At 38.8% G+C, this 19990-nt stretch overlaps 2 protein-coding genes across 2 annotated transcripts; both read right to left on the bottom strand.

Moving 5' to 3' along the window:
- Positions 1-204: 204 nt before the first annotated feature.
- Positions 205-2927, bottom strand: LOC131431191 (thymus-specific serine protease-like). The gene is made up of 4 exons (XM_058596753.1): positions 2805-2927; positions 1640-2065; positions 1109-1579; positions 205-1051 (listed from the first exon to the last, which is right to left on the bottom strand). The coding sequence occupies exons 2-4, from the start codon at positions 2059-2061 to the stop codon at positions 430-432; spliced, it is 1515 nt and encodes a 504-aa protein (XP_058452736.1). The 5' UTR covers positions 2062-2065; positions 2805-2927; the 3' UTR covers positions 205-429.
- Positions 2928-8087: 5160 nt separating this feature from the next.
- Positions 8088-17803, bottom strand: LOC131432591 (putative serine protease K12H4.7). The gene is made up of 4 exons (XM_058598947.1): positions 17746-17803; positions 9348-9779; positions 8813-9283; positions 8088-8756 (listed from the first exon to the last, which is right to left on the bottom strand). Exons 2-4 carry the CDS (start codon positions 9767-9769, stop codon positions 8129-8131), a joined length of 1521 nt encoding a protein of 506 aa, XP_058454930.1. The 5' UTR covers positions 9770-9779; positions 17746-17803; the 3' UTR covers positions 8088-8128.
- Between the last annotated feature and the right edge of the window lie 2187 nt (positions 17804-19990).

The following is a 19990-nucleotide window of genomic DNA, read 5'->3' as shown; positions in this document are numbered from 1 at the left end:
CTGGATAAAGTTTTCACTAACTTGGCATGGGTGGTGATTTTCAGTTGCCCAGTGATCACTGAAATCTCACGTGTCGAGTTCATAAAAGGGAAGTAAAGTGATCAGTTTTTTTCATTGATTTCAAACGTATCAGAAAACTAAATATTGAGTTTATTTCATAACATATTACCATAGATTTTTGATAATATTTTCGATGTCACAGAGAGTAATAGATGTGGTTGCCTTTAATATAACTCGAGATTTTCGTGATCTAAAACATATCATTCACAAAAGGAAATTTTCAATGAATTAGACGTATTCACATCAAAACTAAATTCTTTTCTTTGTTTATTTTTTTATGTGGCTTTCATCATAGATTGGTAGTTTCCCACCAAAAATTGTACTTTTTGCTTATTACATTATATCGAATACTTTTGTACTCGCAGTCGCTTAAGAATTTCCGTAGGGAGAAGCAGGAAATAGGTATTTGGCCAGTTTTGCTTTCAGATTTCGCTTAGCTTCCTGTAGTTCTTGAGGATCGTCCTCGGAAGTGGCACCAAGATCAGAGCTACTCAACTGATTGGGAATCACAACAGCCGTTGCGTCTAACGTTATGTTTTGTGTAATGCTAATTATCGTAGATGGGTCGGCACCTCCATTGGTGAAATGTGTTAAGCTCGATCCGGGGGTTTCTCCACCGAATCGGTTATTCGAACGACGAACGGCTCTCGCAATCGAGTCCTCGGTGATCCAATCGCCAAACACTTGGCGACATAGCTCTATATAGAACTCTATCCCAACACGATCGCCAAACGGTTGAAAGGCCGAATCAGTGGTAGGAAACCATCCAAACTCTGTGCATTCCTGATACATTGCTTGGCGAAGACCAAGTTGATTGAATGCGGTATCCCATTCGAGATCTTTCAGAACTTCTACTGCCTCAGCTGGGTCCGAAACTACACATCCAATTTCGGCAGCCCATTTAGTATTGAACCAACCAGCAAATGCGTCCATTGCGGTTTCAGCGTCAGAATTAGTGAGATCATCGCATACTTCAGTGAAATCGGCAAGACTGTAGCGGAAATAGAAATTAGTAAATAATATCCAAGCAATAAATCAATTGACATACTTTCGGTTACCAAGAGTAAACACTTCTACCGACATCATCATAATAGAGAAGAAATATTGCACCTGAAAGGTATTTTCTGGGTCGATTCGTGAACAAATGTTGAATTTCTCGAACAACAGATCGGCTCTTCCCAGATCGATTAGGTTTTGCATAACGTGGAATGCCACGAAAATGTCACTGTAGCATTGCTGACTGCCATGCTCAATCAAAGATTCGCCCCAAGCCTCCGAAAAGTCCTGAAAATTCATGACGGCATGCATGTAGCCACTGGAAGTCCACGCCGCATGTCCTAGATGTGGATATCGGATGCGAAACCAGGCTGCGAGAGCACCCCCGAGTTCGTTGCCAGCAACCAGTACTCGAGCCGTTTCATCTTTCACGACTTCCCGTTTCAAATAAATCACGAATTCCGCCAAATCTGCCAGTATTTGATCTGCGTTCAACAGTCGTAGGTTCTCAACGCTCAGGTTCCTAAAACGAAGCAAAGTGTTACTTGAAGAACTGCCAAAAAATAAAGAAACAACAACATACTCAGTAACCCGACTGTTACCATAGAAACGGGATTCGAAAGCAAATACCGCCCCGTTCATTTCCTGTCCCAACTCGTAGATGAGCGTTGATTCTCCAATAGTTTCCGGCCCGATCGGAAAGAACCCACCCAAGAAAATCAGTATGGGTCCTCCGGGTTTATAGTAATCGGACACGGAAAAATATCGTAACGTCCATTCGTCGGTGTTTTGCAGGTCGAAATGATCAACTCGGGTAGTGAAGAAGTTCTCGATCGCCACGGCTTTGTCCGGGTTGGCGCTCGCCGTCGGTTTGAAGATAGGTTTCTGCATCCAGTGATGGATGAGCTTCCGGTTAGCCCGCAGGTTTGGTTCGGAACGGTTCTGTACAACACCGGATGTGACTGCGGTCACTAGCAGTAGTGCGATCAGGATAAATGTTTGCATGGTGCTAGAAATAGATGTGAAGTATAAGTTCGTACATTCGAGACTCAAAAATATGAATAGATACTAAACTAGATTCGACTACCCTAATAACTTTAAATACATCAATACGACGGAGACTTTCCGTGAGCTGCTGCTCTGTTGGGAAGATTTACTTTTTTTAAAAACAAGACATACTTGGAAATTACTCGTCGTTTAACACTGTCCAAACTCTTCCAAGATCTACAGTTTTTGTTAGAACTAGAGGAATTCTCTGCATTTTCACAAACAACACAGAAAAAAAAGAAAGTTTGTTTGTTAATTACCGAATAATATTATCACGTGTTGATAGCTCTGAGCAACCGGCTGCCGAAAATGTCGAAAAATATCAAGAAAATATGAGTGAATCATTTACAAACTTTGCATATGTTATCCTTATGTTACACTGTAACTCTTTTGAAACTGGAATGAGGGTTTTGCGTGTTTAGTTACTTCCAACATTACATGTGGAATAATCAGTCACTAGTAGTCTTCTCACTATATTCGCTGTATTCACATAAACGCGCATATTTATTATTTTAAAACTTTTCACATCGTAAACTCTCTTATGCAAAATAGTTTTGCAGACACCAAAATAGCCTACAGCATTAGAATTTCCCTTTGTTACTAGTTAGAATGAACCTGTCTGTATGTCGCGTACAAAAAAATACAGATCGAATTTCCATTGACCAACGGTTACCATGAACACAGCTTTCCACACTGCCTACCTTGTCGTCGAACTGGTACTCAGCTGCACTCGGTTATGAAAAAAAGTAAACTCAGATTTCGGATCCTAATTGGGGAGCATTTTATACTACCGACTTATCAATTAAAAATTCAAGCCAGCTTGTATATGCCGTAGCAAAATCAAACATAACAGCTGGGATTGGGTGATTAGATTTGCCATTAGTCCAGACATTTATTACGTCTACTATTGCGTTCAAGATATCACATCCGAACCACCACGGAAGTGAATCATTTACTGTTGTCATGTGAGGCTTTTGACGTAAACATTGTCATGTGCGGTTTTCGGCGTGAGATGAGTTTTCGTTTTCAGTATTTAGATGCACTGAACGAAATGGATCTAGAGATTTTTCGTGAATCGCATTTTTTGTTGGAATTAATTCGTAACATTTTTTTGCAAGTTTCGCGATTTATTACAATAGTATTGTTCATCGTTATCCACTACGTTTTACCATATCTCTGATAATGATTCGTTTTTTCATTACATTCGATGGATGAATTCATCGAATTTCAGATCATTCCTTAGTTTTCAAAGTGCTGCTTTCTTACATACGCCGCCATTTTGAAATGAACGTTTCGTGGACGTTAACAAGATTTTGCCGGTAGTTTAGATTAGTTTAAGGCTTTCATTATCGAAACTTATATACACGTTCCGGACGTATAAATCACAGACTAACAGACAAGACACTCAAATTGGATTCTTAATTCATTTTAGCGGTCATTTCAAATATTCCTTCAGTTGAGACAGTACTCGCATATGTCATGATGGTGCCACGTTACCCTATCCAAGACATCCAGTCTGTCATCTAGACTGTGTTTATTTTTTTCTTTCACCAACAGAGTTGCAATTCATACAGAATTGTCTATAGTGTACTGATTTGTATACGTCCGTGCGGATTTCATGCAGAATACAGATTTATTACATATTGCCAAAACTAAATACAGAATTGTGCCTTCTCATTTTCCAACGCAATACAAAATTGAAGCCATATTTTGTTACGATATTTATTAGCTTCTGGCCTGCCGCCATTTAATTTCGGATGAAAATTACCAACACAATTGAATAGCCTAGATTACTACAAGTTCATTTTACATCGGGCCCGATAATGAACTTTTTAAACATTCCGTGCAAAAAAAAACTTACTGCAAAGAAGAAAACATTTACATTTATGGTGTACCACAAACCAATCAATAATCGGTTTCACAGACCTGAGAAAAATAAATTGTTACTTTCAAACATTGCTAAACAAGTTAACAATATTATCAACGTAATCCCCTTATTTATTTTCATTTATGTCAGTCAGTCGATAAAACATTGTCGCTTAAGTTCGGGATGGCAGAAACCAAGCACCAAGTATTGTGTAGTGGACAATAGGACGATATCGAAATGAGCAAACCAAATGAACAAAAGCTAAAATACAGTTGTAGTTGACTTTAGGCAGTGAAAAAGTCGCCCTTTGATACGAAAACTTGAATGTTTGCATAAGAAACAAATTCATTTGGATCTTAAGTGAGTGAATTTGCTTCAATGCAACAAGACAAATAATGTTGTCCACATATAAAGACTGTCCCAGAATGTATGGACGCACTTTGATTTCGCTGTAAATAATTCACAAGTGTTAGATATTAAAATTTTATTCGATATACTGATAATATTAGACTACAACAACAGAATACTATTCTCAACATTTGCTACTTAGCCATTGTAGACTAGCTGGCGCACCTTCTTGCAAACGTTCCTCATTGAATTCCGTACAGACTTCTTGTCGACAAGTTTTGACACTTTTTTCCAATCTTTTTCGAACTGTTGAATGGTTTCGGCTGTCGAGACATTTTTCCTAAGATGTGCCTTCGTTAATGCCCAAAATTCCTCAATTGGTCGAAGTTGTGGGCAATTTGATGGATTCATGTCTTTTGGGACGAAAGTCACATTTTTGGTAGTATATCATTCTACCGTTGATTTCGAGTAGTGGCAAGAAGCAAGATCTGGCCAGAAGACAACACTATCCTTGTGGCTTCGAATCATGGGTAGAAGTCGTTTTTGTAAACATTCCTTGATGTATATTTCGCTGTTCATTGAAGCAGTGGTGATGAAGGGTTTCAAAATCTTACCGCAGCTACAAATTGCTTGCCAGACTATAGCTTTCTTACCAAATTTTTCGACTTCAATCGATGTCTCGGACTGGTTTAACACTTGCCCTTCTCGCACCGTATAATATTGTGGTCCCGGCAAGGATTTGTAATCGAGTTTCATGTAGGTTTCGTCGTCCATGATTATGCAGTTCAAATTTCCAGCAAGAATAGTATTGTACAGCTTTCGAACCCTCGACCTGATCGATGCTTCTTGTTTCGGACTACGTTTTGGTTGTTTCTGCTTCTTATAGGTTCGAAGATTCAAACGTTCTTTAGCACGAAAAACATTTGACTTCGAAGTGCCCACTTTTTTGGCCACAACCCGAACTGAAACCTCCTTCTTTTGCTGGAACGCCTTCAGTATACGTTTATCCAACTGAGGGTTAGCAGGACCTGTTTTTCGACCCGTTTTCGGTTTATCCTCAAAGGTGTTATCCTCACCGAACTTCCTGATTGCATTTCGCACGGCTTTTTCACTTCCATTTTTGCTATCTTTCTCAGTGACAGTCCGCGTTCTGTGCACCATTTGTACACAATTTTTCGAAGTTGTTCTGCTGAAAGTCCATGCATTTCGAAACAAACTAATGAAAACGAATAAACAACTGCACAAGTGGTTAGAGAAGAGTGTGAACAACAGGACGCAGCCATAAAAATTAACAGATTCTGAGCCATTGCGAAATGGCAGCGGTTTTTGGTTGGGTCCATACTTTCTGGGACAGTCTTTAGTTCATTAGAGGTGAAAGCAATTCAATGCACTAAGGATAGTAACAATGTGCACTAAGTGGAGCATGAAAACATCAAGTACAACACACTAGTTTATATGGAGAATAATGCGATAGAAGTGCGTATTCATGATCTTTCTTCAGCAATAGCGACCATTTTGTTTGAAAAACTATGTCCCAATACGGAGAGATATCGTCTATCGAAAAGAAAGTGTGGAAGAACTTTTTCCCCCGGTATTCTGAATGGCTTACGATTGTTACACATGCGTTTAAGGAAGACTGTACTTTCTTATGTGACGTTCGGCCAGAAAACAAGGATTCTGCGTAACTCACTTGTTACGACAATCAAATGACTACATGTCATTATTGCCAAAACGCTGGTCAATATAGCAAACCCTGCACGAAAGGAAAACGGATCTTTCTGTACACTGGCACCAAATAATCCCAGTACTTCCGTTGCAGTCTCAACGAATCCATCATCTGTATCCTATCGAACAAAGTTCATCTGCGGCTAACAACGCATTCAACGCCTCGACAAATAAAAGTAATATCAATGTTCCCGCCAACAACAGTTATACCGAACCAATGAAAGGGGGCGAACCACTGCTTCCCTTCATTCGCTGGATAACAATGAAAGCGTCTCAATTTTCAATTTTCAATCATACAGCATTATGTCAGTGACCACATACGAGGATTGTTACTTATTTATTTAACCTAAAAATGAAATATTATATTTGATCGGAAATGGATTTTTTTTTCAAAATATACATTTTTGCATAAGCTTGAACCCATTTTCATAACATTTTTTCCAATTTTCTTGAAAACTTGGTTTTTGAACGCTTCAACAGCTCCTTCAAGAGTATTGATCACTCTTCACACAGTTTATTCTTCACAAAAGGGAACAAATAGAAGTCGTTAGGTGTCAAGTCAGGACAACACGGCGGGTGGCGCACCAATTCGACGTTTTGGGTGCTCTAATTTTCGGTAGTTTGAGTCGATGTGTGAGAGCTTGCATTATCGTAATGAAGAATGTTGTGGCGTCTTGCAGATCTTTGCGATCCACTTAAGCAACGGTAGCGATATGTCCGTTTATACCGAAAAAACAAGCCACCATTTTCTTCAGCAGCAGTGAACATTACTAATTATGAAGTCATCCAGCATTCAATGGTAGTGTAATTGTGCGAAACAGTGATCATGTTTTGGGACGAATTGTTTAGTATAGAGTACCTATAATCAGAGTGCCGACATCTCATCCGTAATGTTGGCAACAATTCAAAACATTCCATTAGCTTTACATTGAATTGACAGGTCGTTTGCTCGTTTGGAACTGGTAGATGTCATTCCAAACGAGCAGCTGTCGCCACTCTGTAGGGATGGGATTCAGTCTGTTTCTTCAATAAAAATCAAAATTCGTTATCCAAACTAGGTAAGAACACTCGTTGAAAGTGTTCAGACGTCAGAAGACAACTTCCGTCACCCGGCTAATGGCGTTCGGGTACTGAGGTCCCCAATACTGCAAGAAATTATTTGCTAATTGAAACAAATGAGGGAACAGATGGCAAATCGATTCCAATGAATGCAGAGGGTTTCAAGTTCTTGGTACCGGGTTTCTAGTAAAAAAAGCCTTCATTTCAGAACGAGCCTCGCTTGAGAAGTCGTCGTCCGGATGCCGATTACTCAAAACCGTACCATGCGGGCTTCATAGATTTTCATTGGTCGCATCTCCGTTAAGGAACGAGCTCGACGTCTTCATAATTGCAGCCTTGTTGGCTTCTTGTTTCAAAATTTTTACAAGTTCTGCTTGAATCAACAATAGTTGCGCATTTAAATTCGAGCTTATGCCAGCTATTTTGATCGTTTCCTCATCTGATGTGCTAGGTACATATGAGAGGTCACTGTTTTGTAATTCCTGGAATAAAATAATAAGTTTAAATAGTTAGATAAATTATTTTAGATTATATGCTCTTAAAGAACTTCGCTTTTGGTGTCGCTGGCTGCTCTTTGATTGACTATTAGAGTGGAATCTAGATAATGTTTACTCCAAGCTAGTATCGACAGGTATCGACCATGAAAATATCGATACCACGCGATACCACTTTGCACAGTATCGATCCTAAAAAATCGATACTTTAGGCTTAAGTATCGATACCTTGAAGTATCGCAGTATTGATACCCATCCCTACCACTCTGATTATAGTCACTCTAGTTTAGTAGATATTCAGAAACATGACGAACTGTAAATCTTAAGTGAAAATGTTGTGAAACGTTGTCCTAATTGTCTATGAGAAATCGAAGTAAGTTCGATTTTAAAGTTTTTTTCTATAAAAACTGGTAAAACTAAATCGAGATTATTTGGTCATCTGGTAGCAATATCTAAAAAGTTCTAAAAACGTTGTGAGAAAAACGCCAATCAGTACAACATTCAGTTATCGCTTTATTCCAAATACGTCACGTTACACATTAGCGGGAGCCACGGGTGCGTCTGGGAAGAGGTAACCCAGAATCGTGTTCTTCAATTTGCGCTTAATGGTTTGTAATTCGATGGGATCATCTTCCGAAATCGCAGGTAAATCCGAACTACCGAGCTGGTCGGGAATTATGACGGCAGTAATATCCTGTGTTATGTTACGTGTAATTCCTATCTTCCTCCATGGATCGGCATCACCGTTAGTGAAATGAGTCAGGCTGGCTCCAGGGTTGATACCACCGAAACGATTATTCGAACGATCGACCCCTTGCGTGATGGTTTCAAGGGTAATCCATTCGCCGAATATTCGGCTACACAATTCAATGAAGAAATCCACTCCGACGCGATCCCCGAACGGCTGGAAGGGTGAATCCGTGGTGAAGAACCAACCAAACTCGGTGCATTCCTGATACAGCGCCTGGCGGGCACCCAGTGCATTGAAATCGGACTCCCAGTCGGTATCTTGGAATCTTTCAACGGACACGTCTGGATCCGATACGAGACATTCGTCATCATCAAGCCATCGGTTATTGAACCAATTGGCAAAAGAGTCTACGGCGGTATCTGAATCAGCACCGGTGATTGCATCACACACCTCGGTGAAATCAGCAAGACTGCAATGGAAATACGATCAGTCATGTTGGAACTGGGTTTAAACCACTTTACTTACTTTTTTCTGGCAATGGTGAAGAGCTCTATTGATCCCATCAGAGTATAGAAGAAATATTGAACCTGGAACTCGTTGTCCGCGTCGATTTCGTGGCAAATGTTGAACTTGTCGAACAACACATCAGCTCTTCCCATGTCGATCAGATTTTGCATCACGTGGAATGCCACAAATATTTCACTGTAGCATTCCTGACTACCGTGGTTGATCATAGTGTCTCCCCAAGCCTCCGAAAAGTCTGCGAAATTCACCATGGCATTCATGTAGCCACTTGACGACCAAGCGGCATTTCCCAGATGTGGATAACGGATACGGAACCAAGCAGCAAGACCGCCTCCCCATTCACTGCCAGCGACCAGAACTCGGGCATTCTCATCTTCGATGAACTCTCGTCTGATGTGCGTCACGAATTCAGCCAAATCTGCCAATATTTGATCCGCGTTCAACAGGCTGAGATTCTCAGTACTCAAATCTCTGGAAAAAAATATTGATTTGGTAAAATTATTTTAAAAAGTTAATGAACAAAAATTGCGCATACCCGGTAACCTGACTGATACCGTAGAACCGGGACTCGAACGCAAAAATCGCACCGTTAACCTCCCGTGCCATTTCATAGATAAGCGTTGTATCGCCGATCATGCTCGGGACAATCGGCCGGAATCCTCCCAGAAAAATGAAAATGGGTCCTCCATCCCGGTAAAGTTCGGTATTAGAGAAGTATCGCAACGTCCATTGTTCTGTGTTCTGCAGGTCGAAATGGTCCACTTGCGTGCTGAAGAAGTGCTCAACGACCACCGATTCGTGCGGATTGGCGCCTGTAGCCGTCGACTTCGGGTGACTGCTGTGTCGTGCAAATAACTCTTGGTTAAAGCGTGGCTTTGCCTGCCTAGTAGCCCGGGAGGTTACTCCGGCGGCTACCACGGTAAACAGAACCAGTGCGATGAAAACTAATGTCCGCATGGTGCTGCTTCTAGAAAATGAATAGAGATTTCACTGCTACGCTTGCTTACATATCATTAGAAAAGTTATTTCTAAGGCTGACAACATTTTATTCAAGTTTATCATATGTTAACAGAAAGATTTCTGCTATTGACTGCATTTGAAGAAGTAAATAAACTGTAGAGCATATATCCAGAATATATATTCGTAGCGCAATAATAAAGGGTGATATTTTGGTTATATCATTTTGGCAACACTGTTTTTGACAGATCACGTGTGTATCGTGTCTTGTGTCATAGTCAAAGTTGTTCAGTTTGGTCTATGATTTAATCATGAATCGTCGTTTGGTTTACAATTTAATCATGAATGGGCGCTGGCAAAGTTGGAGGAGAATACACTTTTCCATCGACAAATTGTGTTCAGCGACGAAGCTCATTTCCGGTTGAATGGATACGTCAACGAGCGAAATTACCCCATCTGAATTGAAGAATTGCAAGAGCAATCAATGCATTCCAAAAAAAGTCACTGTTTGATGTGGAATCGTCTTCAAATTATATTGATCGATCTATCGGTTCCATTAGAGATTTCATCAATTTTTATGTCATTTAGGGGTTAGCCAAATTTTGTGCTAGGGCACATAACCGTTTTCATTATTTTTACGTTTCGTCTTTGACTCATCAGTGCAGAGCAGTTTAAATTGAACTGCTTAGTGCTAAACTCGGCAGTTCAATTTGAACCGCTAAGCAGACGTAAAGTTTCTGCTACTTACAGAACACTTTTTGTTTTGCAACGAAGTGCAATGTCTTTTCTGACGTGCCGAACGAAAACGTGTTTTCGACTATTTCTGGCCGATGCAGGTATGGTCATTTAGGGGTTAGCCAAATTTTGTGCTAGGGCACATAACCGTTTTCATTATTTTTACGTTTCGTCTTTGACTCATCAGTGCAGAGCAGTTCAAATTGAACTGCTTAGTGCTAAACTCGGCAGTTCAAATTGAACCGCTAAGCAGACGTAAAGTTTCTGCTACTGATGAGTCAAAGACGAAACGTAAAAATAATGAAAATGGTTATGTGCCCTAGCACAAAATCTGGCTAACCCCTAAATGACCAAACCTGCATCGGCCAGAAATAGTCGAAAACACGTTTTCGTTCGGCACGTCAGAAAAGACATTGCACTTCGTTGCAAAACAAAAAGTGTTCTGTAAGTAGCAGAAACTTTACGTCTGCTTAGCAGTTCAAATTGAACTGCTCTGCACTGATGAGTCAAAGACGAAACGTAAAAATAATGAATTTTTATGTGTTTTTTAAATCAAATCCTATATATGAGCATGTGACAATTGCTTTTGATTCAATCTAAGCAAGCTTTCCTAAATAAGTACTACGTACGCTTTACACTTCGAAGCAGTTTCCTGCCACAAACAGAATACATGCAAAAGTCGAAGCAGTTTACGAGCAATCGTTTTAAAGTGATGAAAATGGGGAACTGTTCAATGCGTCTTAAACGCAAATAATTGGAAATTTCGAAGTACTGAAACATGACGAAAAAGTGCCTGTTTAAAACGTGTTCCACAGTGAAAAGAACTAAAAAGATTGCCCTGTATGTGTTCCCAGCATCAAGGAGCGATATATGTAAATATAAATCTGTTGAGTGTGAGGCGACTTGCAATTTTTACATTCAAACGATGAATCTCTGTCAAAAAAAGTTCATTCTGTTCATTTTGTGAGGTTATGTCATGTTCGTGCCAAACCTAATTCACTAAATTTGAATGTCATTTTCAGAAGAATACACGCCAAATGCGGTTTTTTTATGCGGTACGTAAACTCGCATAAAAAAAGACTTCAGTGTACTCAGCAAAATTCCATGTTGAGAGAAAAACATGCCCCCAAACGTTGCGAACAGATTAGGGCCCATCGAAGACGTTTGTGCTAAAATAAACTTGCAATTTGAAGCAATTCACCAAGAGCATGTTCAGGAGTGTTTCAGTTATAGATGCATAATTTATGTCAGTTTTAAAATTTTAACCTAGAATTAATAACAAAATAAACTGGCAGCCCCAACAGCGTTTTATCTGTTTCAAATATAGATAAAAAATAGAACGGCAGCGTATACCAGTTTTCAATTTGACAGTAGAACTGTTCGAATAAATAAAACTAAAACGGCTTGCTGGGGATACGTTTGTTCCAGTTTCAGTTATAATATAGACCACCCATATGAAGCTTGCAGCTGCTGAATTTGCTCTAAATTTGGGAATAATACACGCCAAATCTCGTCCAAAGCATGCTTCGACGGTGTCATCAAAGATAAATAATAGACATGTGCTTACAAATATTTAAAAAAAATCTGATTCGTTCCCGGTACTTTCTAAAATGACCGCACTCACCGCTTGGTGGAGTGCGAGATTTATTGCATTGTTATCATTTCGATCAAAAGCCATAAAATCTCAATATTTACAAATGAGCTAACGAATCCAACGAATCGAAAGGGTTCTCACGGTTTGACATTTGCATTATGAATGTGATGATGAGAACTCAGCAGTGCAACCAATCTATCACCATTGGTGCCAGTTTCACGGAGGACCGTAGATGTGCGCCAAAAATAGATCATGACTGTCATGTCTGGAATTAGTCTTATAATTCTTATATTCTGGTGCATGTTTTGTTAGTTAATGACCACCACATTTTATTTCTGAAACATTTATTCCCAGTTTAAACTCTAAAACTTAGACTAAAACGAAAGGTCTAACGACCTCATAAATTGCTGTTGAATTTCGGATCCGGATCCGACTTTCGGTTTAAGAAATGTGTATAAAATCGTGATTGGAAAATATGAAAAAAAAAAAAACTATCTTCTAAATTTCTCCCAAAGTATTTTCAAATCGAAGTCAGTGTCAGTTGCTGGCCAAACAAACCGATTTCGGTTATATCTTTTTCTAGTTCCCGTTCTCGAAAAGACCGAAAATACTGATCAAAAACTCCAAAAACAGAACTTACTTCAGTTTTCTTAGAGACGCTTGGGCCGATTTTCGCAAACTTAGGCTGAAATGAACGGTTATACAGTCCAATAAGTTGTTATTAAATTTTATTCGGTTCCGGAGTTGCAGTGTGAAAGTACGTTGAAAATGTCAAACCATCATGCAAAGCGACGATGCATACAACGGAACACTTGCTGGTAAAGCGATCCTATTTCGGATATATTGATTCCCGATTCCGGAAGCAGCGGAAAAAACTGTCAAAAGCTCCGACAACGGAACAGATTTCTCTCTTGATTTCTGTGTCTTTTTGTTGTTTCCAATGTGAAGTTACAAGAGGAAGGCATCTTTACAACACTTAGTGAATTAAACAGGTTTTCTTAAGTTCTATTCCTCGGATGACAGTTCCCGCAACGTTTTTTGCAGTGCATTTCTTTTTTCGCAACTTCTTAGAAACCGTTTAGCCTTTCTTATATAAAAGTTTATACAATCACTGTGAAAACCGACTTTCAAACTGAGGCCTGGAGGACCAAGTGTCGTATACCATTCGACTCAGCTCGTCGAGTACGCAAAATGTCTGTATGTATGTATGTATGTATATATGAATGTAAGATTTTTTGCACTCACTTTTCTCGGATATTGCTGAATCGATTTTAATGAACTTAGATTTAAATGAAAGGTCTTGTAACCCCACACAACATTGCTGAATTCTCGGGTAATTTTTCAAAAGGGCGTATAAGCAAGTGACAGATTCTCTTTGTTTACTTTCTCTTCTATTAATTACCAAGCGGTTTCTACGTTTATCACTCAACTCTTTGCATGAAATGATACCCGAAACTTGCGATTTTCAAACAGAATAGTGATATCAAAGAAAATCTTTTTAGTCATATCACAATAATCGAAAGAGAGAGTGATTAAAGAGAAACTGTCTCTTGCTTATACGCCCTTTTGAAAAATTAATCGAGAATTCTATTCGCATTCGACCTCGGGTTCCGGAATTACAAGGTGACAGCAAAAAAATGAAAATAAGTCACATACTTTTTTCAGAGACGGCTGAGCCAATTCTTACGAACTTAGATTCAAATGAAAGGTACAATTGTCCTATACAAAGTTCCTGAGTTTTATTTTGATCCGACTTCCGGTTCCGGAGTTACAGTGTGATCAGTGGAAAAAAATTACTTCCTCACTTTTCTCAGAGATGGCGTAACCGATTTCAACAAACTTAGATTCAAATGAAAGGTCTCATGATCTCATACGAAACTTCCGACTTTTATCCGGGTCCGACTTCCGGTTCCAAAATTATAGAGTGTGTTAAAAATTGGATTCCGTCACTTGAAGCGACGAAACAAAACACGTAAAAAAATTCTTAACTTACCTCGAAACTATACCAATCGTTAGCCATTGTCAATAGACAACCAAACAACCCGATTCCGGCTATGCTGATTCTCGTTTTCTGATTCCGGAAGCACCGGAAATAAAAAGTAAAATAATTTATAAACTTCAAACATTAAATTGGTTTTCCTTGTTCTTGAGTTTTTGATGCATAACCAAAGATTGTTGCCACTGACTCAAAAATGGATCCTAGTAACAATTCTTGAACTAACTTCGATTATACCGGTTCCCAGATTCCGATTCTTTTCGTCTCCTCAGAGATGGCCTAACCGACCTGAGTACTGTTTCACTCTGTAGGTTGTACTAGTTTATGGACGAACCTAGTACAACCAAATTAAGAAACAAAGAAAATTATTTTGAAGAATACCACACATTTTTATATGAGAATATGTGAGATATGAGAAAGGCATAATTACACAACTAGGTGGATTAAAACAGAAGTTTTCATACAATTAAATGACCGTCACAAGTTCCTATCTCATACCTCCACGCGTGTTTATTGATGGCCGGTTTTGACTGAGTGCTATCGACTTCCGCGTTAGTAGCAGAATGAGAGGGTGCGAGTGAGCAAGGGTGCGATAACTCTACCGTAAACAGAATTATATATCTGTCTTAGGTGTCAGTTATGTGGGGTGGCAGACAGCAAAGGAACCCCCGCAATGGCACTCTGGCGCTCTAAGGGCACTCCAAGGGCTTGGTGTAGGTCTAACTGGTCACCCGGGCAACAATAAAGAAAAAATAAGACATACAATAATGAATAATGAAGTATGATTGGAAGTTGGACACATGGAAGATGTTTGGATATGATGGAAGCAATTGACTTCTTCAAGAGAACAATGACCCAAGGTTTCGAAACCGCCTCCGTACTTCTAGATGGAGACTGCCCTGTATCTGCAGAACCAGAATTTAAATTGGAATAAAATTAATAAGAAACATGTAGAAGTATTTGAATCTAATTTTCTGGAAATTGGTACAGGCACTTCTGAAAAAACACTACTCACACTTTTTTCCGGAAATTGCATCAACTCATCAATTCTTGGAAGCAATCAGCATAACGATTTTTTTGCATTAATTATGATAATTTATAATAAAAGCACCCAAGCAACCAACAGCAAGGATGGCTTTTATCGTATCAAAGAACGTTCAATCTTCACTCTTCACACGATTGAATCAGTGCCATCAAAGAGAAATGGAAAACATCGCAACAACAAACACCCGGTATGGCTCATTTAACATAGAATAGACACCAGTGCGAGAGTGAATTTCTCTCGATGACATTTCTGAGAATCAAAGGTTAGCACGCTGCTGTGGAGATCCTCTCTGAAGCAACAAACGGTCGCTTATTCTCGTTTATCAGTAAATATGTGTATTTATTCAGCATTGTATGTGTTTACATTTGATTTTACAATGTAAGTGGTCCAGCCTTTGGCTTTTCATCTTTGCTACGCCTAATTTAATGTTAATTATGTTCTGATGTGCATTTTTGATCTTTTTACATTATGAAGTTAGATATTCTATTTGTTCTTATTCTCGTTTCGCGATCCGATTCTGTATGGGCAGTGGATAATTGCGATAGAATCATTTTACCATTGCCGCTTATTCTAACTATGTGCATATAACCTTTGTATAAGTTGTGTCTATGAAAATGTATGTGAATGCTCCACACAAGGGTTTTGAAATATTGCAACCTAGTATGAGAAACATCAAGATGAACCATCGATTCGATTTTCTGCGATAATTGTTAACTTGCGATCCTCTCTTGGGAAATTCCACACAGCAACGATCATTATACAGGGTCCGGCACTCGAAGTGTAACCAATTAAAAAGGCCATAAATTCAGTTTGGAAAATTACTTTTACTTAATTCAAAGTACAAAATGTGTAAAAATAATACAAAATTCAGAATCAATTCACTTTTGCTCGATATGACCACCTTTTGCCTTGACTTGATGACTTGAGAGAGCGAAGGAGTTGCTTCGTTTGGCTGAAAGCGGTCAATTTCCGAACATTGTATTTTCTGACGAGAAAATTTTTCCAATTGAGCAATTCGTAAACTCTCAAAACGATAGGGTTCACTTGACCGACCGTTCATACGAGAATTTGAGTCATCGATTGGCCACCAGGAGGCAGCACCCGCAACAGATAATGGTTTGGGCCGCTGTAACCGCAGATGGGCGCTCTCCAATCGTTTTCATCGAGCCTGGCGTCAAGGTAAATGCGACATATTATCGGGAAAGTATTCTGGAGGTTGCTTTGAAGCCGTGGGCATACAAACATTTCGGTGGCAGACCATGGACGTTTCAGCAGGACTCGGCACCGTCTCACAAAGCTCGAGTGAATCAAGAATGGCTGAAAAACAACGTTCCGAACTTCATTACGTCCACACAATGGCTCTCGAATTCACCAGATGCGAATCCAATGGATTATTCTCTTTGGGCCATTTTGGAGAGCAAAGTCCGAACTAAAAGATACACCAGTCTCGAGGCGCTGAAAAAAGTTATTGTCCGCGAGTGGGCCAAAATACCTGCAAGTCACATTCGGCCAATCGAAGCAACTCCTTCGCTCTCTCAAGTCATCAAGTCAAGGCAAAAGGTGGTCATATCGAGCAAAAGTGAATTGATTCTGAATTTTGTATTATTTTTACACATTTTGTACTTTGAATTAAGTAAAAGTAATTTTCCAAACTGAATTTATGGCCTTTTTAATTGGTTACACTTCGAGTGCCGGACCCTGTAAGACTGTACATTTTTTCATGGGCCGTGAAATACTCAGAGTATGAAGTGGAGCGAAGAAATGTAGAAAAATTCTCTCGCGGTTCATGCATTGAGAGACTCGAGTTCTTGTAGCATCTTCTACCGGATTGAAAATGTTGTATACAATATAGCAGCTTCTGTCAAATTTTGGGCAATCACCAACACTGACCAACAGTTCCACAATTACTACAATACATCCACTTTCTTGCTGCTTTAAAGTACGCACGAGGACCTTTTGGCAACATGAAAGTACAGCTCAAGTTCCGCGTGAACTTTCTCGCTGTATAGAAACTGAACAATATTTTTCAGATGCTTTCATCAGAAGTTCGTTCGGTTGCGTCGCGTGAACTTTCAAGTGCGGATAATTACTTAAATAACGGGCTGTTTAGAATGCTGTTTAAGCCTAATTAGTCCCTTTTATCCGACTTTTGGTTGGTTAGGGAATTTTTTGCTTCCCATTCGTAAACGGGGGTATAAAAATTAAAGTTAGAAATGCAATGTATTCTGTATTGCTTCCAAATCTCATCCTTAAACAAAAAAAAAATCAATATTTACTTGATAAGTTAAGTTCAGTTTTTAAGTATACAAAAAATATTAATCTATTTTTCTTATGAATTATTTCCCACACTTGTTAGATGCAACTGATCATTTTTTCACGCAAAACCCACTGATATTTCAATCACTCGATCACTTCATTTAATGTAGTTTTATTATTTGTTATTATTTTTGACTACTTTCGAAACCTCCTTTAGCACACATCAACACTAGCACCGTAACTATGATATCGTCCTATTTAATCCGTATTGTAAGGAAACCTAGGTACAACCACAGCTTCCACACTCCGCACAGTAGCACACTAGTTTCGTTAACCACCAATGAACCCACCTGTCAAACTTCTTCGGGTTATTACTGCAACTTGGTACTCAGTTGTGCTCCAGAAGCACGATAGGAAAACTTAGCTTTTAGGTCGTATCGTTTTATACGATCGACTTATCTACTTCTGTTTAATCAAAATTTGAGCCAATCTTATTAACGTCAGTTACCTCTGATTAGTTGATTAGATGCGCAAGTATGGTAACTGTGCTTACATAAATTCAACGATTTCGTGTCGACTACAACAACATCTTTGTAGTCAAGATTTTGTGGATCACGTCAACAAACAATTTCAGCATTCTCCTCTGGAGACACTCAGATCGATAGATTTCTGCATTTATAGTTCCGGTAGCGTAAGAAATGGTAGACTTCAAACCACAGAAACATATTGCTTGCCATACCAGTATCTTTCGATCGAATTTCTTCACTTGAATTGACCTGTCCGCATCGCTCACATCCTCCCCAACGACGACAGTAAAGTATTGTGGACCTGGAAGGGTTTTTCAGTCCTCCTTTACATGAGTCTCATCGTCCATCTAAATGCATGCATCCGGACACTGCAAAAGACGCGAATACAATTTTTGGGCCCTTGTTGCTGCTCGCTTCTTTTGTTCTACACTTTGTTTCGAGATTTTCTGCTTCTTGTAGGTCTTCAGGTAATTTCGCCTCTTGATACGCAGGATCACTCCGACACTCGTTTCTGCTTTTTTTTCAAATCACGTATTGACATTGATTTGTTCTTCATGATTAGAGATACCACTTTCTGGTCCAGTTTCGGGGTTATTAATGATGGTTTTAACACTGACATGATGAATTCCAAACCGCTTCGCCAATTTTCGCATAGTAATACCGACGACACGACCAGGCACTCCGAAGAAAAATCTGAACAAAAAGTGTTCGTGAGTGATTTACCGCCAGTTACCATAAATATAGCGACCCCTCGATAATCATGAAAATAATCTTCTTGAGCAACACTGTTTAAGTTGCTATGAACTAGTTACCAAGGAGCGCCAAAATAAATAAACAAATCATTTGAGAAAGTTGTCAAACTTTTATATAAATTTAAATTTTGTTTCAACGTTCTTTTTAGATTTGCGCCAACCACAATAGTATAATAACCAAATCTGGTACTAGAAGTAGTGTTGCGACAGAAAGGCGTAATCCTATATCATTCACAGCTACCCATTAGTTTTATCTGCAGTGTAGTCATCTAACTCATCCATGATGATGGTCTTTCTTTTTAGAAATATCCAATCGAGTTTCCGAAACAAATCACTTTTGCTTAACATACTGTCAACCAACCCGGAAGTTAGTACCAGTCTTCACGAAATGAAAATGAGACTTCATTGTTAAATTGTATCCGACACTCTTTACATTCGACTACTTCAACAAGTTCCAGCAGCCTTACGGTAGACCGTAGTTACAGTCTGTTTTCTGTTAGAGACACAAATAATCAAATTATTTGAAGGAGACCTGTTTGCACTGGAGGCTTTCGATGTGCACTCAAAACCTATAATTTCGATCAGATCTAATATACTGAGAAATTTGATTCCCGTGCTGTTCAAGTGCCTTTCATATTCATCGAAGTATACACGCACTTTGCGGAGACCTCAAATCACTGAGAGTAGAAGTAGAGTAGTTTCCAAAATATAACAGGGCATTGTTTTACAACATATATGCTTATTAGCGGAGAGGGTTGAACGATTTGGAACAAGGGGCAAATTGAAATGGTTTTACTTTAGAAAGTCATTAGAAAATAACAAATATGCTTTCAATACTACATTCTGATGATCGGACTGATAAAAAGTTTCGCAATGACGGATTGAATGACTGCAAAACTTAACACCATTTAAAAACTCATTTACATAGCAGATAGTCATTATAGATCTAAGTATGGTTACGTTGAACTATTTAACAAACATCCACCAATATTAAATTGTCTGAAAGTCATTTTTAATATGTTCGAGCACCAGCAAGCCTTAACGAAGACCTCTATCCGATTAAACTAAATGACAATACCACTCGAGGCAGTTTGTTTTGTTTACATTTCCCAAGTCTCCAATATTTTTTTTTTTTTTTTTTTTTTTTTTAAATAACAATTTATTGGAATATGAGTTAAAATTAAATTATTAAGATTTAAATTGGGTGTTCAGCCACAAGTGGTGACTTTTCAGCCCTGTTATATATATATATATATATATATATATATATATATATATATATATATATATATATATATATATATATATATATATAT

This window comes from Malaya genurostris, chromosome 2 (assembly GCF_030247185.1).
Source record: "Malaya genurostris strain Urasoe2022 chromosome 2, Malgen_1.1, whole genome shotgun sequence".
Lineage (NCBI taxonomy): Eukaryota > Metazoa > Arthropoda > Insecta > Diptera > Culicidae > Malaya > Malaya genurostris.
The sequence above is the reverse complement of the archived record's forward strand: the minus strand, read 5'-3'. Positions and strand labels throughout refer to the sequence as shown.